General features: G+C 37.5%; 1 protein-coding gene across 3 annotated transcripts in view; it reads right to left on the bottom strand.

The window, feature by feature from the left end:
* Positions 1-216: 216 nt before the first annotated feature.
* The window catches only part of LOC131069391 (uncharacterized), a 40,364-nt gene continuing 18,429 nt past the window's right edge, over positions 217-22,151 (bottom strand). The window contains exons 4-7 of one of the 3 annotated variants that reach the window (XM_058004786.2): positions 20,568-20,641; positions 20,313-20,383; positions 828-968; positions 217-678 (exon numbers count right to left, since the gene is read on the bottom strand). In XM_058004786.2, the coding sequence (XP_057860769.1) occupies positions 965-968; positions 20,313-20,383; positions 20,568-20,641 (149 nt within the window). In that variant the 3' untranslated portion in view covers positions 217-678; positions 828-964. The remainder of the gene's footprint in view (positions 679-827; positions 969-20,312; positions 20,384-20,567; positions 20,642-22,151) is intronic. The other 2 variants (XM_058004784.2, XM_058004785.2) reach the window with 2 other exon arrangements.

The following is a 22,151-nucleotide window of genomic DNA, read 5'->3' as shown; positions in this document are numbered from 1 at the left end:
ACCCTTGGGTACTATGTGATTTGTAGATCCTTCAAGCCTTGCGGTTAATACATTGCTGATTGCAAATATCCTCGTCCAAATTGGATTTGCTGATATTTGGAAGTCTGGCAATTTCAGAAAAAAAATGGTTTAATATTAATTTTCTTGCTATTTTTTTTTATTTGATGTTATATATTACTTACAAAGAGGATGTATTCCTGCAACTAAAACCTCCCAGAAGAAATAAAAGGTTTGTTTTGTGATACATCGATCCCTGAGGTCATTACAGTGAAGCAAGAATTTCAAGCGCAAGATAAAAGATTGATGAGCAGAAAAAATGGCTGTTTACGAAGAGTTTTTGAGAGAGCTGCAAGACGATTACGACAGATGGTAGCCTATTATGAAGTGCCAACCAGATTGGGAATTATTTATGTGATCATAGTCAACAGGTGCACATGTTGTCAACCAAACAATCACTTATTAGCGAGGGCAACTTAGCACGTGAATCAACATTCAACATACCTTAATGGCCTGTAATGCCATTGTCCCGCACTCTTCTCGATGAAATATGGTTTTGATGAAAACTCACATATAAAATTAAAACTAGAGAGATTATTTACAGGAACAAGTTGATATATCGTCTATTAATATAAACTGGCATCAACTTGATCAATTGATATTTTCCAATCCACAGTTGACCTGCATGGACAGTAAAAGAAAGATATGAACCTTTAAAAAACATAGTTACCATCTACATTAAATAAATACCAGGTTAAACATGCAAACTAAATTCTTAAAAGGACTACATCTCATGTAGAAAGAAAAAGATAATAGTTTCAAGGAATAACCTGTTAATTAAGACTTTCCAACTCATATTATTGAGTAGTATATCGTTAGGAAGTTCCAGGGCCACCATATAATTTTGGAGCATTTTTCTCAAGGTTCACCACCTATAAAATTAAAACTGACATCGAGAGTGTAAGTGTCAACTGCATATAAGAAAAAAGAAAATATTCAGAAAACAGAGGATTACACCTTAAGTCGAGCAACGCACATCCTTTGTACTAGGTCCAGTTTTCACAAAGGGATTGCTAAAATGTGATGAAAGAAATATCTCATTGAAATGAGCTTTTGTGTAGTTCATGCAGTCACCAGAGAGGTATGGTTTGAAAAGAAGGGAAACCAAATCTCTGATCACTTTATTGCCCAATTTCTCACCTCTTGTTTATAATCTTCTAAATTCATCCACTGACACGAGGAATTTGCCCAAGACTCTTGAAATTAATGAAGCATGGATATCGAGTACTCTTCTTTTCTTATGTTTTAGTGTATAAGTATGTGCTAGAAATTTAGAAAAATACTAGCAAAGTTTCTGTAGCTTCTGAAATTGCTTCTAATTCACTTTTTGAAATCAACAAAGCAAGGAAAATCGAGTAATCTTCTTTCTTACGTTTCATTGCAAGTCTATGGTCAAAACTCAGAAATTTTGAAAACATCTTTTTTGGTTTCGTTAGTTTCTTAAGTGGCTGCTGAATTATGTTTTGAAACAACTCCAAAATCTAAATTTAGATTTATAATTGATAATGTCTCTTTTTTCATGCATGTCCAAAATGCCTAGGGTAGCTGCAATTCAGCCCCTGTAGCACAACTATGAATGTTTCCTTCATCTCATGACACACCTAATACATCTAGTGCATATGTGCAATTCATCACAATTTTAAGTAATGTTTCCTGTGCAATTGCTGTGTAATAGGCAAACCTGACAAACACTTAGGTTCCTCACATTCCCCATTATGGTGCTAGCTAGTATTTCCAGGGTATGTGAATGCAGAAAAAACCAGTGTTAAATATGCATCCATCATCTGATGACACACCTTAACTCCAACATGATATTGGGAAAAACCAGTGTTAAATATGCATCTACAGCATATGTAATAACCACCCCTGATTTTTTTATGTTTGTTTGCAAGTTTGTTTCCAATGAAGAGAGTTTGTTGATGTTTACATTCAGATTTCATTCAAGATAAGAGACAAGCATAAAACAAGATACTCGCAACATAACATAGAAGTTAAAGTGCTGATTTTAATAAATGTTCATTCAAACTTCATCAAACTCCTAAATGGCATTATGAATCAGTTTTAAAACATAATCAGACCCAGGGGGCAGAATAGTATTCAAATACATGAAAGGATTGCTCAGAAATGTTTCCAATGCCCCTGCTAAGCATTCAAAGGACAAGGGCAAATTTGTATGAAGGTCCTCCAAGACTCCAAGCTTGGAAAATTCACATTGGCACTCAGAAAAAACTTCTGATCATCTCTAAACTCAATTGCACAATGTCATTCTCATAAGATGCAACAATTACTCAACACAAGTAGAACACACGATTTACATGAAAGCCCTTATGGGAGAAAACCACAACAACAATATTACTTATATTAAACTCTTCTATAAATTCCATACACAACAACCCACAAGAGACAACCACCCCCTCAATTCATAGGCACCAACCCCCACTGCTAAGCACCGACTTAGCGAGAGACACCAATCTCTCCTTTAGGAAGCACCAACCTCCAAAAAAGAACTAGGTTCCACCTACTTGGATGTTGCAACTTTAACGGATGATGGTCACATCTAATTCCTTCATAAAAGTCTTCTTCTTATTCATATATACTTTCCTTCACCAATTTGTATATACTCCCTTCACAAAATCTGCTTTGAATGATTTATTCTTGATTCCTCATAAATCTTTCTTGTGTTTAAATGATATATACTTTTATATCATGCATGCTTCTTTCCACTTCTTATTTGATCTTCACATCTCACATTCTTTTTCTTGCAAAATCTGCTAGAATGGCATTGCATTTATTTGTGATGTCCCCTTCTAGTTGACATCTGTCAGCTGAGTAGATTAGCCTATCACTGACCCTCGTAGGCTGATGAGGTTGGTAAGAGGGTCTCCCGGAGATTGATTTTTCATCTTCAGAGTGAGCATTACAGGAATGGCTTTCATTTGAGGTCTCCAGGACTCCGTTTGAGAAACTTTCTATTTTTAGCAGTCCTGCTATTTTTAGCCAGTGGGTTGGGCAGTGGCAGAGTATGGCTTGGCAATCTCCAATTCTGACGGCAGTAGGCAATTCTGATGGATACTTAGAGAGATATTAATATTTAATTACTTTAATTAAATATTAAATGGCGAACTTTAATGTTCTAATATTTTTAAGTCACTTTAAGTTATAACTTAAGTGAGGGTCTATTTCTCATCGGATGGGACCACTTTTATATTAAACTGAAAAGAGATTTATTTTTGAAGCTTCAATAGTCAAAAATAAATATTAAAAGTTAAAACATCATTTAATGCCAAATCGTACTTTTCTTGGGAATCGCACCAAACCCTAAAGGGGAGAGATAAAAGAAGTTTTTAGGTCTTCTTTTCATTATGTGAAGTTTTGATATTGAGTTTGCTTTGAGGAGACTTTGGCTTGAGGGTTTCAGCAGGGGTTTCTTCCTACAGATGATCTGAGAGTATCGGTACAGGGAAACGGTGGATTTATGTGCAACAGCATTAGAGGCTGTGAAATATCAATTGATTTTGCTTTCAGTTGGTTTTATCCAGAAACCAAGATTGGGCAGATTAGAAAGGGTTTTATTCATTTTATGCAAAGGATTGATTGCAGCCACTAAGTCAGAACAGAGGCAGAAATAAGTGTGTTTACAGCTGGGGTTTTTGTGCATGTACGGCCTGCAGATCTGCCATACCTTTCTTCCTTGAAAGGGTAGGATTTTGTTCAAAACTAGCTTTGTTGTTCGAAATTGCAAAATAAAAAACATAAAACGCAACAGGTTCAACTAAACCTCCGTTGTCTGAGTTGAGAACCCTTGGTAGGTTCTTACAGTGGTATCAGAGCTAAATCCCGCCATCCTAAGGGTTTAGAAGTTCCATGCAGTCACAGGAAGCGGGTTCACACAAGTATTACACACGCAGAAGAGCCCTCCTTGAAGGAGAACAGAGTCTTAATAGGCAATCAGACACTATGGGTGATAGGCATACAGGCAGCCCACCCAGAGGCCACAGAGCTGAGGATGAGGAGACAAGAATTTTTTAGGACTATGGCTACAGGGCAGCAGCAGGTTGCTCAGGCTTTACAAGCACTCACCATGATGGAGCATATGAATCCTCCAAACCGACACAATCAGGAACCAGAGGATAATAGGAGTGTAGCCAATATTCCTAGACCGCACAAGGCAGCTACACGCACAGTTGACAGGCCTTCAAGGCCTAATTTCTTGGTAGAGGAACCTGAGGATGTTGCTAGAGCTGAGGCAAAGCCTATCTTTGTTGATAATGTCATGACGGTACATGATGAGTGGAGTCTTCTTCCACCTAATGTTAGGCAGAATCTGAATTTTGATCAGTTCATGAGACAAAAACGGGAGGTAGAGAGAAACAGGAAAGAGAGGAGGCCTTGTTTCCAACATTGACATCTTGAGTTTGCCACAAGCAAGCTCACTCTACCTTATTATGATGGCAGCGGTGCAGTTACAGCTAGGTTCTGGATCCATAAACTGGATACATACTTCACACTGAGACCCATGATTGAAAGGGATGCAATTAAGTTTGCAATTTTACATTTGCACGGTACTGCACATGAGTGGTGGCATAATGGACTCATCACTGTCCAACATGATGAGATAATCACCTATCAGGAGTTTGCAGGTTTGTTAGTGGAGAGGTTTGATAAGAAAGACCCACAGTCTTACTTCAATGAGTTACCACAGCTGAAACAAACAGGGAACTTGGAGGTGTATGTTTCAAAGTTTTTGAAATTGTCATGCATGGTAACTAACATGTCAAATCAGCAGTTAGTAGTCTTGTTTATAGAGGGACTCGTGGAGCCTTTCAGAGGTTGGGTCAAAGCATTTAATTCCCCAACACTTCTACTTGCCATTAAAAAGGCACAAACTATGGATGTGACAGCCACACAGAATAAATTTGGGTCAAAAGGATCAACGTCTTTCAAAGATAATAAGAATTACAGCAAAGGGAAGGAAAAATCAGACTTTAGAAATGATGACAAAGGGAAGACGGCAGCTCCCCCCTTAGATCGTGAGACACTTAACGATTTGAGGCAGAAAAAACTATGTTTTTATTGCAAAGGTCCATATGATGCCAACCATGACTGTCCTTTGAGGCCTAAGGGCAAAGCAAACAAAGTAATGTGGGCATATTAGGATGATTCAGAATCTGATCAAGAAGGTCAGCCTGCTGGTTATGATGATTTAGAGGCTGAAAATGACACACGGGGTCCTCCAAGACTTGACAAGACGGATGCAGAAGGTGATGAACACCTTAAGGAGGCACTTCTCACTAGTATTCAGCAGGAAGGGTCATTCAGAATGAGAAGAGTACTTGCTAGTCAGAAAGTTATTACCCTACTAGATACCGGAGCCACACATAACTTTATTGATGCCAAGTTAGTTGAGAAGAGAGGAATCCAAACAGAGGAGTTTGAGGGCATCCGTGTGAGGGTGGCAGATAGTTACACTTTAAAGTGTAACAGGAGGATTACACAACTCCCATTGTGTGTAAACAATTATGAGTTCAAAATTGATTTCTATGTGGTTCAGATGGATGTTACAGATTTGGTCCTTGGTATGAGGTGGTTGCATGAGCTAGGCAAGTTTACACTTGACTTGCAGGAGATGGAGATGTCTTTCACTGTTGATGGAAAGACACATGTGCTGAAAGCTATTAAGGACATCAACTTTAGGATGATTACACTCGGGCGGATGGAGAGGCTTGTACGCCACGATTAGACTAAGTAGGCAGCATAGTGTATGATTATGCCTATACAACAGGATGCTCAGAAAGTTGAATATCGTCCCGACATTCAGATACTGAGAACCAAACATAACAAGGTTTTCAGTGGCATACCATCAGGGAGGCCACCAGATAGAGATTTTGAGCACATCATTGAGGGTGGCAGATGGTTACACTTTAAAGTGTAACAGGATAATTACACAACTCCCATTGCGTGTAAACAATTATGAGTTCAAAATTGATTTCTATGTGGTTCAGATGGGAGATACAGATTTGGTCCTTGGTATGAGGTGGTTGCATGAGCTAGGCAAGTTTACACTTGACTTGCAGGAGATGGAGATGTCTTTCACTCTTGATGGAAAGACACATGTGCTGAAAAGGACAGCAACTTTAGGATGATTACACGCAGGCGGATGGAGAGGCTTGTATGCCACGATCAGACTAAGTGGGTAACAGAGTGTATGATTATGCCTATACAGCAGGATGCTCAGAAAGTTGAATATCGTCCTGACATTTAGATACTGAGAACCAAACATAACAAGGTTTTCACTGACATACCATCAAGGAGGCCACCAAATAGGGGTTTTGAGCACATCATTGAGCTAGAGGAGGGTGCAAAGCCAGTGATGATTACTCCATAAAGACATTCGAAGCGCCTGAAAGATGAAATAGAGAAAACCATACAGGAGCTTCTGGCTATGGGACATGTTCGGCCTAGCAAGTCCCCCTTTGCTTCTTCAGTTGTTTTGGTGAAGAAGAAGGATGGCACATTGTGGATGTGTATAGATTACAGGGCCCTTAATAAGCGGACGATCAAAAACAGATATCCCATTCCGCATATTGATGAGCTCATAGATGAGTTACATGGTGCCTGCTATTTTTCAAAGATTGATTTGAGATCAGGCTATCACCAGATTAGTGTCCGTGAGCAGGATATTGAGAAGACTATTTTTCATTGTCATTATGGACATTTTGAGTTTGTGGTTATGCCATTTGGGCTAACCAATGCACCTGCTACTTTCCAATCCACAATGAACAAAGTCTTCAGACATCAGTTGAGGAAATCAGTTTTGGTGTTCTTTGATGATATACTGGTTTACAGTCGTACTTGGGAGGAGCACCCCCAGTCACTTAGATACAGTTTTAAGCATTCTGAGTAGGGAGTCCTTGTATGCCAAGGAATCCAAATGTAACCATCTGCCACCCTCACATGGATCAAACTCAGGGTCCCCACTGAGGAAGAAAGGGAAAGAATCACGACGGCTGCAGTGGAACAAGCCAAAAAAACCTATGCTCTCAGAAACAGAACTATAAACCCCGAGCAGGGAAAACCCTTCGGAATGTTCATAAAAGAAGTCAATAAAATATCTAAACCAATAAATAGAATGAGTAATATCCAAGATAAGGACCCAGGCAAAAAAGAGAAAGAGGTTCAGATAACAAAACTGCAAAAGGGAGAGAGGGAGAATATGGCAGCTACTTCCCCAATACCCGTTGCCACATCATTTGACATTGCCAATGCTTTGACACAAATGAACGTCTCTGTCCCATTGCTTGAGATGATGAAGTTCCCAGAATACAGAGAGAAGACTCTAAAGGATGATCACAGATGTCTCAGGAGATAAAGTGAAAGAACACCCCTTCAGTTCTGCATATTTTCCTTTCAAATCTGCTTATATATCTGCTGTTTAAAAGGAAAAATATCACTTCATACTTGCTGCTCCATTCTGCTCTAGGTCTACTTTGGACCTATTTTAATTCATATAATATTACCTTGAAAAACTTGCTTTCTCTATGTCAAAATCTCGTTGCATTTATACTCAATTGTATGCCTTTGTGAAGGGAGGCGATCTCTCTTTAAAGGGAACAAGTTGTCCCAAAGGTTTAACTCCCTTCAAGGAGTGCAATTCCACCAAGGGAGTCGGCCTTTTCATGTATTTATTTTTTTTATAAAAACTTTACCAAAGGATGCGCCACTTCATGGAGAGTTGGCCTCATTTTTAAATCCTTTTACTGTTTAATATTCTTTAATCCACAAGTTCATATGCTGCCACCATTATAATTGCTTCTACTTTATTATAAATTGTTGTCTACATGATAATTAGATGCTGCTTTTCATAAATATATGTTCTGCTGCTCTTATACTATGATCCTCGGTTGCTAAACCTGAGCAATTTAGTCTTCATTTACATATGAGTTTCTTTGCAAAATCCAAAGCGTGAGTTTCATTGAAAACTCCAAAGGGTGGTCGTCCAGCCTTGTATTTAAATTTGTCTTAGCCAAAAAGAAATAGGAAAATGATTAGTGGCCTTTGGCCATTGCAATTTCTTCTCCTTGAACCTGCTGATTCCATCGTGACATCAATGACAATCTTAGACTTCAATCAAGGCAATAGCCTTCCTTTGACATCAATGACAAACAATATTTCCAACAGTGGTTACACATCACAATAGGGTTCTTGAATTAGAAAGTGACAATACTCTATTTGTTCTAGGATGATGAACAGATAATTCAAGCTTTGTGTCGTATGGAGCTACTTAAAGGTATCAAATACCAATGTGTCTAGCTCGAGCATGCATTCTTGTGCCTATGAAAGATGGAAGTCCCCTCCACCAAGGTTTCACTCAATAGATTTGGGTGTCTAAATTGTCTTAAATTCTTAATAGGTGATGATTCTATGAGTTCAAAGTCTAGTTTTTGTCTTCTATATGGTATATGGTTGGTGTATAGTCTGTTTGGCACAACTACACCCATTCTAGGCTTATTCAAGGGGTTGTCTCTCGCGATTTTTTCAATCATCTAGTTAGAAGGGTGCTTCGTAGACTCGCTCCATTTGTGTTGTAGATGTCATACTGTTGATAGCAACTACAGTATATCTAGTAGGAAGAGTTAATTGATATTGTATGTAAAAGTTTATATAAAAGGGACAAGGACCCTTAAATAAAACCTTCACATTATATCTAAAACATAAACATCACAAATACCATCCAGTCAACTGTTGGTGTTCCCAACTGATTGCCTGATTATTCCTGTGAGCAGCTACCTTCAATGATTAGGATTGTCCAATCAGTAGCCAACGAAAAGGAGAAAATAACTTGTTCTCCTCTGCACTCTAGGCTCTGCTAAACCTGGGGTATTCCCTTATTACAATATCTGAAATGTCTATCTCTGCACACTAAGATATTGATTAACTTGTTCTCTCTTCTTTATCAAGGTCTGATTAGATTATATCTTGGATTAGCTAAATACTTGATACTTTATCTATGATAACCTCTTTGAGAACATGAAATAACACAAATACGTAAAAACGTAAAAGATTGTTTTCTGATTTTAAGAGTTAACTGCTTTGAGAACATGAAATAACACAAAGACATAAAAAAGTAAAAGATTGTTTTCTGATTTTAAGAGTATAAGAATCTAGGCTTTGAATCAAAATAATATTCTCAGAACGATGCCTATCCTAGGCTACAAAGTCAAATTCTACATGCAAGTGCTACCTAGGTTCCTATACACCTGGAGTAAATGAAGTCTTGACATTATAGACCTCCTCCATCAGGGAAACAATTGAAGAAGGATCAGAGCTCACATTACTTGATGATCCAGACAAAGAAGAGAAACTATTTGAGAGTTTCAAAGAATTTCTGGACAAGTATATGTCGGAGAGTGGAAATGAAAAGTAAGATTCATGAATTGTTGCTGACCAATTGGTGTCGAGTCCATGACACACTTCATTTAGAGTTCACTTGCAAAATGTGCCACAAAGCGATCAAGGAAGCTCGTCAAATGCTCCAGCAGTTTGCAGATCCTGAAAGTGATACAGAAAGTAAACAAGATCATCAAAAGCATGAGCCTCAGGAAAACACAGTTGAATATACGGAGGAAGATCAATTGTAAGATCGTCGTAAGCGCACCTTTGAAACACAAGCTTCATCGTCCAGGAGGACGATCAAACAAGAACTTGAAGGTAAAATAAACCAAGTGTTAGAAGAACTTGATCGAAGTATCATGGAGGTCCAAGCTCCGTCACCTCAGCAAGAAAAGGAAGAACAAATTTCAGTATGGTTTCAACCAAAAGGGCAAGCTTGGATCCTAAGGTTTGATGGATCCTATTCAAAGAAAGGAGAAGGAGCCGGATTCAAATTAACTAGTCCCGATGGGGAGATGCTTCTTATAGCTCGCAAACTCCAGTTTCCCTACACAAATAATGTAGCAGAGTATGAATCACTAGTTCACGGGTTGTTGTTCGCCATAAGTAAAGGAGCTAAAATTGTACAAGCCTTTGGAGATTCAGAGATAGTAGTGAAGCAAGTAAGAAAGCAGTATGTCTGCCATGGCAAGAGATTATCTCATTACCATAACAGAATCTGGGATCTCCTCGAGAGCTTTGATGCTTTCAATATTCAGTTAGTAGAACGGACAGATAATCAAATTGCCAATACCTTAGCTCAAGCAACAAGTTCACTTGAGCCTCTTGCCATAGAGAACATGGATCGGCTTTCCATAGAACTATCATTAACCCCCTCAATCCCAGATAATATCACGAATTTCCAGGTATTCAAGGATGATGATCAAATTTGTGAGTTTTTGACAAGTTCAGATGTATTTGCAACCCAGATGTTTGATGATGAGGAGACAGAGGAAGAGGCCGAATTTGATGATGATGGTGTCTTAAATTTGGGAATGATACAGTTAGAGAGGATGTTTGATCAGGACCAAATCAATGAAATAAAGACTCAAAAGACTGATGGTGACCAGTACAAGAAAGTCAATGTAGGAACCAAAGACAATATCAGAAATGTGTACATAGGCAAAGTTTGTACACCAGAAGAAAAGGCTGGAATAATTCAGGCTTTAGAGGAGTATGCAGATGGCATAGCTATGAAGACTTGAGAACTTATGATACTTCTATCATCACACACATGATTCCCCTCAAGCAAGACAGTAAACCTTTCAAGCAACACCAAAGGCCAATTAACCCACTATTGGAGCCTCTCATATACCAAGAAGTAAAGAAAATATTAGCAGCAGGGGTCATATTCCCAGTGCGCCATTCAACGTGGGTCGCCAACTTGGTCGAAAGAAGAATGGAGAGATTAGATTGTGTGTCGATTTCCGTAATTTAAACAAAGCCTCAGAGAAAGACAATTATCCCTTACCATCTCTTGACGAAGTTTTGCAAATTGTGAATGGATCACATATGATGTCCTTCCTGGACGGATATTCAGGGTATAATCAGGGACTCGTTGAATATGAAGACAAACTGAAGACTGCATTCACAACAAAATGGGGAACATTTGCCTACAAAAGGATGCCCTTTGGGTTAATCAATGCAGGAGCCACATTTCAGAGGGCCATGGATATTGCTTTCAAAGAGCTGATTGGAAGATGTATAATCATCTACAGGGATGATCTTAATGTGTTCTCAAAAGAAAGGGAGAATCATGTCGAAGACCTAAGAAAGATATTCCAGAGGTATCGAAGGTATGGGATTTCCTTAAATCCAAAGAAATGCATATTCGGGGTCACTGAAGGCAAGTTGTTAGGACACCTAATCATAGAGAAGGGTATATTAATTGATCCTGAGCGTATTGAGGCTATTTCAAGAATCCATCTGCCTTCTAGCCAAAAAGAGTTGAGATCTTTCTTCGGGAAGATTAATTTTGTTAGAAAGTTTATCACTGATTTCGCCTTGATAGTGAAACCCTTAAATGAAATGTTGAAAAAGGGTGCAAAGATGGAATGGACACCACAATCAACGATAGCGTTTGAGGAAATCAAGCAAGCTATAACTAATGCTCCTGTTTTGGTCAGTCCGGACTACACCAAACCATTTTACTTGTATTCCTTTGCATCAGAACATTCATGTGCCGCAATACTCACACAGTGGACAGAAGAAAAAGAAGAGCATCCTATAGCTTTCATGAGCTCACCCCTCAAGGATGTAGAGCTAAGGTATCCTAATGTTGAAAAGCAGGCTTACTCATTGGTAAAGGCCATTAAGAAGTTTAGGCACTATATTTTAAGAAGCAAAATTTTTGCCATCGTTCTTGATGTTGCTGTTAAGACACTCCTGATGCAGAATGAGCTAGGAGAAAGACGAGGAAAGTGGGTCACCACTATCCAGGAATATGATATTGAGTTGCAACCAATGAAGCTAGTCTGAGGACAAGCTCTAACACAAACTATGGCAATTGAAGGACCTGAATTAGTGCAACAAGCGTATGTTTTGACCGATGTCTCCCAAGTGGAATGGTACTACGATATAATGTCATATTTGGTAGATCACAGATACCCTGCTCCCATGAACACAGCACAGAAGCGAGCTTTTAGACTCAAGTGTCAGTGCTACATGCTTTAAGGATCAGTACTCTATAGAAAGAATCATGAAGGTATATAACTTCAATGTGTGGGAAATGATGAAGCTAAAAGAATCATAGAACATTTCCACTCCAAATTCGGAATGGGTCACGGAGGAAGCCAAGCAACTGCTTTCCAGATCTTAAGGGTGGGATATTATTGGCCTACTATTTTTAAGGATACCTGTGAACATGTAAAGACGTGCCACATTTGTCAAGTTGCCGCAATTAGAGAAAAGAACCCTACAATGCCACTGCAACCAATCACATAAGTGAAACCATTTGCTATGTGGGGACTTGATTTTATTGGAGCAATAAACCCACTATAATCAGCACAGCACAAATACATTTTGACAGCAACTGATTATTGCACCAGATGGTCTGAAGCTCAGGCATTGAAGAATTGCACAAGATTTGCACCAGATTGGTCTGAAGGTCAGGCATTAAGTTCATTGAAGAGCATATTATCACAAGATTTGGATGCCCTCATGCTTTAGTATGTGATAATGGTTCTGCTTTCACTTCTTTAAGATTTTCTAACTGGGCATTTGACTATGGTATCACTTTAAAGTTTTCATCAAATTATTACCCCCAGGGTAATGGATTGGCAGAATCAACCAATAAGAGTTTTCTCAATGTAATCAAGAAGTTGCTAGAGCAAAATCCGAAAGATTGGCACACTCAATTAAGGTTTGCTCTATGGGCAGACAAAACAAGAGCCAAGAAATCCTTGGGCACTTCCCCGTATCATTTAGTCTATGGACAAGATCCAGTTTTCCCGATCCAACTGAGAATTGCGACTATGAAATTTATGCAAGAATTTTTGGACCCAAAAGAGAGAGTTCGAATTCACCTCTCACAACTGTTGTTACTAGAAGAACAAAGAGATCAGGCCTTGGAGAAATTTGCTAAAAATCAAGGGACAGTCAAATGATGGTTTGATAGACGAGCTATCGTAAGGCATTCAGAATCTCAGATTTGGTCCTTTGTTGGGATAAAGCCCATGAACGAAAAGGAGATCACGATAAGTTTGAATGTTTATGGAAAGGACCATACCAAATTGCCAAGATACTAGGAGAGAATGCTTTCAAATTGAAGACCTTGACAAGTGATGACATTCCTTTGCCCGTTAACGGGCAATTTCTGAAACATTATTTCATGCCCTAAGTTTTGTGATGGGACTTATTTGTACATAGTTAGAATAGTTTTGTTTGGGTTGTGTGTTTAGTTTAGTTGTCTTTGTTTTCTTAGTTTAGTTTGTTGTTGTTTTTGCTTTCGCGTGCTTTAGTTTAGTAATAGAAGAGGATTCCCATTAGCAAAAGGGCGATGTTGCTTAACACGCGCACACACTGGTTTGACCTTGCCAAGTTACGTTTGGGGTATTCCTTTGGTAAATATTTGTGGAGAGCTTTTGAATTTTAGATTAATTGTTTCTAAAGTATCTTAAAGTTAGGATTAGTACTTGACTAGAAAGGGAATCACCCATTGTGTCTCGACACTGAGTCTTTCAATCATTACACCTTATACACAATAAATTCTCTGAGTCATGTTGGTCTCCCAAGTGAAGTCATGGCAAGAGAGAAAACTTAAAGAAATTCATCAAAAGTCTTACTTCAACGCCACTATAATGCTCAAGCCCATTGTGAGCTTCATTGCTTACGAGCCAAAGAGTGGAAGTGTGTGAAAAGAAAAAAATATCAAGAAAGAATAAAAGAAAACGAAGAAAATCAAAATACTTGGCTTTTGGGTGTGCAGAAATCTCTATAGGTGTACCCTCAAAACAAAACATAAATCATCAGAAGTAGAGCAATCTCCGTGAGATTATAGAGATAACCTCGTCGGGGCTATGGAAGTTCACTCGCAGCGAGGCTCTATCCAAGGATGCTTTTGGAGTTAAGACAAAATAACACTTAAACTATAACTTGCCATGGCGGAACCAAAGAGTCAGAATGGTCTTATGAGATGGAAATGAATACAATTGCACACACTTGTAATTGAAGGATGAAAGATCTTGATACTATTTAGGATTCCTCTTCCTTTTTGAGTACCCTTCCTAGCTAGCGGGTAAGTTAGCTATAATTAATTTTTGAATCTAGGGTTTCGAAATGGATTTTATCTTAGGAATGTTCAGGAACATTCCCCTCGAAGAGTCGCCCGATGTTGTGACCTTTTTCACACATCACCCCATTGAAAATAGGGACCCTCTCCTTTCCTGCTTTCTAGGGTTTTTGTTAGTGTCACATGGCCTTCCGCTTTAATTTTGCTCAGTTTTGTCAAGTTTTGAATGGTTTGTGTCTTAAGGATTGAAAGTCAATTTTTGCAAACCAAGTGATAACAGAGTCTAGACACTGTCAAAGTGACTACAAAGGCCAAAGGACGAAGAACACACTTTATTTAAATGAATTCAAACAACTTTCTATTTTTGGAAAGTTTGCTTTTTGTTTTTCCTATTTTTTAAGGAAGTTTCGTTTTTGACATTTTTAGCTCGATCCCCAGGATGGCTATTTTTAGAAAGTCTTCCCTATTTTTTAGGGATGTCTGCTTTTTGCTTTTTTGGAGTGGGGACCTAGGGTTTGCCTTGACTGACAACATAAATACTTTTCTAAAACAACGTATGTTCTGGTTGCAGTTCCTTAGTCTAAGCCTTAAGAGCCACACTTCTTCCCATCCCTAGCTATTAAAATAACCACTAGGCAGCATGTCCTATTCCCATATTCTCTGCCTTAATATTTTTTGGGGTTAATGATATGCAAGGAGTATTTCAGAGAATTCGATGAAGAGTTGTTTTTAAGTCACATTTTGATTTTTTATTGGTGGTGCTAAGTTCTATCAGTTTTAAAAAGTAGATATTGCATCGTGGTTTCTCTTAGCAGACAACACAGACTGAAGGTTTCTCATGGTTGATGTAAATTACTGTAGTCAAAATATCTCTACTTAGAACGGATAATATGATGTGACAGTATAGTTGTAGTAACAATTTTGCAAGCATATCTCCTCACAGAAGAACAGAAGCAAGCGTTAGGGCTTGCCTCTCTACACAGGTTTAGTGCCGGTCATACTCTGCGAGTCTGCACTACTAATTGTTTGTTTTGTTCTCTTCAGTAACACTGGTAAGTAATGCTGCTAACAGGATGATTAATGTGGCAATTGTGAAGAGAATTTCTATCAATCCAAGGGAAGCTCTCTCTTTTAACATAATTATGGTATGAAACATAATTTAAGAGCATAATGGGAGGAAAACAATTAAACTTTTGCTAGGCTTCATTATGCTTGTGCTAAGCAATTTGATGTGCTCTCCCCATTCTCAAGATGTGCTCTGGGTGAACAGTGGACAACCGTAGAACAATAAGAATCTTCTTGTAAGAAATACTGTGCCAGCTGTATAAGGGATGAAACTTAGTGAGGAACCTGTTCATTCAATTTGACTCATTCTTGATCTATACACCATAAATTTAATTCAAATGTTTCTTGAGGTGGTTAATTTTTCAAAGCCCTCAACTGTATTGGAAATTAGAAGAACATTCAATTTATTGAACACGTGTTTATAGAAAATTGAATAAGAAGATTGAAACATCCAATATGGTGCAAATTGCAATTCTTGATAAACTTTGGACTGATTACTTTGTGAAGGTGCAATCATCAATTTTGGTCTCCATTTATTGTATATAGTCTAAAATATATTTTCAAGTAAAATTACTATTAAAACAATTATGAAGCGTAGATAAAGAAGTTTAAATATACTAAAGTGTATATCAACCAAGAACAAGCTATCTTTGATAGTTCTCTGAATTGCAAATTTTGAAGATTAGGAAAACAAGATTCACCACATGATGTAATATATTAAGACTGTTATATGATGTGAAGGGATGCTATGTGCCATGGTTTTTAGTGACAAACTCAACAAAAAAAGCCGGTATTAGGACTGTATCTTTGATGAGTCATGAACGGAAAAGGTCTAGTCTTTTATTAGCATTTATGAGCCAATTGTAGATGCAATTGGATTGTGTGCCAAACATATCCCTTTATAACATTAGGTTGTAACCCTCCATTACAATTTTGTTTGAAGCTTTTGGATAAAACTTAGTAGCTATTTTTAACATCGACATTCAGATCACACTCTCATCCATCATCAGGATTTGCCTTCATCATTCTGACAATGGATCACAGAGTGTGATCCAAAACATTGATGTTGAAAAGCACTACACAGTTTTAACCAAACACAAGCGTGTCCCTTCTTTGAAAGATGTTTATAAGGGCATGGATTGCAGGAAAAGATCCTACAGAATGATCAATTTCAATAACAAAATTCATCCACTGAAACCACTGTCAGAGGAATAAATACAAGAACAACTTGCAAACTACAATATATGGTAGTCAGAAACCACTTGGTTGAATTTGGAAGCAAGAGTAAAGCTCCAAATAAATACAAATAAATAGCATCTTCTTCCAATGTTCCTTTAGATCCTATTGCAGGCTTACTTTGCTGAAAGCTGCTTCCTGCGACAACTTGAGAAAGTGGAGCCTTTGGTGATGATACCTATACACAGAAGGAAGATTCTTCCCAGTAGCATTTCCCTGTCCGTGCCCTCTCTAGCCTCACTTCCCACCATAACTAGCAAGATCATTCCCCAAAAGGATTAAAAATCACATCCATTAGGAGAGGTCATAGCTTCCTCCCACAACAGTCCCCTCCCCGGTCATACCCTAATTTCAGATCTGCAGTTCCTAGTGAGAAAAATCAGATTTGCAAAGAACACCTGCTCCGACTTATTTGCCACCATGTTCATGGAACCATAACATGTCCAAAGTTTCCTATCAAAAATGAAAATGGTAACTACATAAGAAAGGAAAACCCTCCGAGTTAAATTTTCTATAGACTAGAATGAAGTCAGGCTATGGCAGCTAAAGAAAAAAGCATTGATATACAGATTTGTGGGAATTTTCCCTAGATTCAAAAATCATAGGTTATGAGTATGAAAAAAATTGGAAACCTCCTGCCTTTGTGGACATCCCCATAATGCCCGAAGGGTATTTCATGGTTATATCCTCCTCAAAACGAGAGAGAGAGAGAGAGAGAGAGAGAGAGAGAAGACCTGCCTGCCAAGGTGAACTATGCTTTGTGAAAAAATCAGACCTTTTTATAAAGCCATGGCCACCTGATTTAAACCAGCTCAATATCTCCCAAGTAGAGTTCCAGTTTGGGTAAGACCCTTTGCCTAGGTGAATAATGGCAAAAGTACTCTCAGAAAAATTGACAATACTATTGGAAGATACATCATAACATCTGACTTCACAAAACAACCAGGATTTCTTACCCACACCAACATCTGTGTCAACATTAATTAGAAGTCATAACCAAAAAAAAAAATACTGTTCAACATAGGAGGAAATGAAAGGGAACAACCAAAAAGACAATGAGGATATTTCATTCATATATACGATCTACCATGAACATGGGCATCTGGCTCATGTTGGCCCCACCATAGAAGATCAAGAATATTAGTGCATGTATATATAGTATAATAATGTAATAAGTGTGGTTAGGGATAGGTCTTTAATTAGGGTGGTTGTTGTAGTCGTATTAGTTGTAGTTGTTGCAGCACTTAATGAGTCTGTTGTATTGTCATTTAATATTGTAGTTGTACAATTAAATATGGTAGGTGTAATAGAGCATTTCTGATTCTATATAATGCTGCTACTCCTCTTTGTGGAGTAAGCCACTAAAATTAATTTATCTTATCTCATTTTTTTGAGTTTACTGAAAAACGGCAAATTAAACCAGCAGAACAGGGGTAAAATAACGGTAAAAAATCGCATAGTTGTTAAGAAAGGTGTCTCAACCTTGCTCCTAATGTTGAGCATATAAAGGATACAGTTTTCAGACTATGAAACATAAAAAAACTCAATTTTTGGGCTATAGACTTTGTTTTGGGAAAATAAAAATTTCATGTTGTTGGGGGCCAAACAATCTCTCGCATCAAAGTTATGGCTTTACAAAGTTGGGACCCCTGCACTGGAAATATAAAAACACACTGAACATAGAAAAAAGTTATGAAAGGAAGTTACACTTCTTGCCCAGCTTATGATGTACATCACAACACATCATAAAGCATCTTTGAATGGATATAATGAAGCTGAAATGGAACACCCTAGTTGGAAAGCACATTATAGGACACTTATGATAGGTATTTGTGTGTCACTTTTCGGGTGGTTTTAGCTCATGGTTTTGTAATTACCATTTGATAGTTTCGTCACTCATGTACTACTTCTAATTATAGGATGCTTGAGATGGAGGTATTTGATAGTGTGTTTGTGAGTACTATTATGCTATCAGAACTACTCCAAATCTTTGGTTGGTGATATGCCTATAGAGGCTTGCTCTGCAAGTGTAATGTAACTGTGTTTAGATTACTAAATAACACATTGGGCTGCTTTGGAGTTTAAGTTTTTTTACCAAAGGGATTTTCCCCACATACGCCTGTGGTGTGGTATGTTTTTTGGTTGTATTTTGTATGTGTTTCTCCTCTTTGTAATTTTAAAGATCTAAAACTTGCACAATACTCACCTCTAAGATTAGTTGAGGAAAATTTTCAGCACAACTTGTTTCCTTTCAATAGCATAAATCCAAGAAAAACAGCACTCAACTACCACAGAGACTGAAAGAGGACAAATTTCAAAGAAACTACACTAAAAAAGGCAAGCCAACAACTCAACCCACCAAACAAATCAGCACTTCAAAATCCTCTGAGGCACTCAACCACTATGAGATCAATGACATGTGAAGTATACAAAGCAGACAGGAACAAATAAAAAGCCCATTTCCAGCCTTGGCTTAATGAAAGTATGTCGAAGTGAAGATATCACCACAGGCCAGCCAAAAGGATTTGACGGAAACAATCAAAGTCAACTTGTAGCACAAGGACTGGAGGAAGAGAAAAAAGTGGTAACTTGTCAACCCATCCCCCCCAGCCCCACAACCAGGTACTATTTATATCATTAGTAGGCCCCTCTAAATCAACACAAAAATGTATGGCCATGAAAAGTACAAAGAAAGAAACCAAACAAAAGTGAAAACCTTCATAATTCAGCCGAATACTGCAAAGTAAAAATGTAAATGAAAGAAGAAAACCTACAGTGGATGCCATCAAAGTGTTCCTATCAAAGTAATGAAATGGAGGAGCAGATGGAGCTTATCAATCTTCGTAAACATATTGTAGTCTCATCCCACAACCCACAAGCAGGGTAATTCAGATAATTATATTAGAAAGATTTTGTTAGCTAGTACTTTTGTTTCTTTTCTCCAAGATCGCTAACCCACCTTGTTTCAATCCCTCTATATCTCAGATTTTTATATCAGACTGGTATTGTTGTCAGAAACTCAGAACACCTATTACACCATATTTTGCATATGCGTGTCATCCATCAGCTTCAACTTTCCAGAAAAAGAAATTGATGTTTTGTAAGGGCCATTTTTGGTATATAATCATGATCTGATACACTCCAACAATGGTTAAACAGACTCAGCATAATCATAAGAATGCAGTTGAACTTTTATTAAAAATGGTGTTCTTAATATAGTTTTTAAGACACCTGAGTCCTTGTTCATTGCCATATGGTTCTTTCGCAAATTAATCCCAAGTAGTATCTTTTCCAGCTGTAGAAAGGAGTTTGATTACATATAACAACCTTAACCATGTGAGGAGAAGCAAGTTCAGGCCTCTTGGGGGCAGAAGCTCTGGCATATGTTCACAAACTTTTGAACCACTTCATGCTCAAAAATAAGAGTATATAGAAGGGCCTCCCAATATTTCAAGGATCAGTGTGGCCAGAAGTGCATTTCAGAGATGAATGACAAGTTTGATACAAGGATTTGGTATGCTTGGGGGACACCATAAAAGTCTCTATCCATCTCCTAACTTTTTACGACATCTTTGGAGGGCATTCCTCAACTTTTAAGAATGTCCCATGAGAATTGCAAAAACCATTAAAAATAAATAAATAACAAAAAAAGTACATTTTCTTTGTTTGCCCAATCCCTAAAAACATCATGGGCCACATCCACACTTCTTAAATGCATCTAAAACCTTAATATTTCAATTCTTCAGCAGCTGTTGAAGAAGAGACAAAAAGCGCATAGACATTGTTAGCAGCTTACCAAGAGGGTACATTTCCAATTCCTAGCCCATTGCATGTCAGTATCATCCCTTTAAATCGGCTCAAATATTCCTGCAATACCATATGGCAACTTAAAAATGGACCAATCCAATCTTTAAAGGCTACAAATTATGATCCACTCGGGACAATAAAATTCATTAACATCTCATCATCTGTACCAAAATTAAATTGATACTAAAATCTAAATATCTTTTTATCCATTATTATTGATGGCTAAATGAAGAAAAAGACTCACAGCTAAAGTGTATTGTTGCACATCATAATTTCCGCTAATATCATAATCAAGACGCTTGACCCGATCGCTTAACACTGCCAACCAATTATGTATCTAATTAACCATAATTGAAATCATGTTATGAACAAGTGCGACTTGAAATTGAATGGATTCGTATCATATGTGAAAAACAGTTTCAAAATTCGGGCAATAATTGGAACTTTTAACAAAATAAAAAAGCATTGTTAGACATGCAATAAAATATAAACTGAAAAGGAAAAATATGATTTAAATATGCAACCTAAATAGGACCAGGGAGATAGTAAAGTAATTAATATTGCACCCCTCTTGTGAAAAATATTGCCCTTTACTAGGCTTAAAAGAATTTGAATCTTAATGGGAAGATGATTAACCTAAAGGGTCTACGCTACCTTTCTCATATAATTATTGGAATATATCCTATTATCAATGATAGGCAACATGTTGATTAGCCTAGAGGGTTTACAGTATGATCCTCTATATAATATTTGGTATCGATGACAGATAGAAAGAATTTACATAGAAAGTGTCAAATTTTTGGATAGAAATTATTTGGAAAAGCAATAGATATTAAGTAAGTAAAGTAGTTTACTCAAGAATTGCATTTTGTGATTGTCCCATAGCATCATAAAATTGATCAACCATAGCAAGAGAGATAAAGGGGAGTGATAATGGATTAGGAGATAAAAACCATGTCTGTATCTTCTAAAAATAAGACAAGAAACTAAGAATTCCTGATCAAATTCGGAGATAGGTATACATCATTATTGTAAGAAGTTGGGTAAATATATCAACTATTGCACAGAGGGGAGTCGAATGAACCAAATAAAGCACAGGAGAGTACTATTTCATACATTACATTATACGAGATCCTGTTCATAACATGCCATTCTACTTCAGCGGAAAATCAGATATATGGCTTCAAGATTCTAAATCTACTTAATATATGATACCAGAATTTAGTTTCCACATGATTAACACAAAAACATTTAAGATTTGCTTCACATTCCTGTATTAACCAAAAATATTCATTTACACAATAGAATTAATAAGTGGAAGAATACGAGTTTGATTTAGATGGATGCTCCTTAAAGAATGTCACATGAAACCCACATTTCAACATAGAAAATTGGCAGAAATAAACTCCTAGGTACTAAAATTAGGGGTGGAATTAAAAAACAATTGTTGTTTATATCTATACTGACAGCATTCACAATTTTATTAGCTAGAAATTGGCTAAAAGACCTGTTGTTTTACCTAGCTTGCAAAGAATTTCCAAGTATCAAGCTCAACATGGGAGACTATCTATTTACACCCATATATGCTCTCCCACGAGGACTGGATGTGTAATGTCCCCATTTTTATGCCATCCTATTTTACGAGCATTGGCCAGTTTTATGGATTTGTTCTTTTCAATCCTCAAAGAACATTACTATTTATAGTAAGTTCTTGCATAGTACCAGTCTTTTTGGGTTTTTTGGGTTTGTTCTCTTCGATCCTTGCAGAAAACTACTATTTATAGGAAGTGCTAGCACACCACCAATCCTTCTGGGTTTTTCTGGGTTT

Source organism: Cryptomeria japonica, chromosome 10 (genome assembly GCF_030272615.1).
Source record: "Cryptomeria japonica chromosome 10, Sugi_1.0, whole genome shotgun sequence".
NCBI classification, from domain to species: Eukaryota; Viridiplantae; Streptophyta; class Pinopsida; order Cupressales; family Cupressaceae; genus Cryptomeria; species Cryptomeria japonica.
The sequence above is the reverse complement of the archived record's forward strand: the minus strand, read 5'-3'. Positions and strand labels throughout refer to the sequence as shown.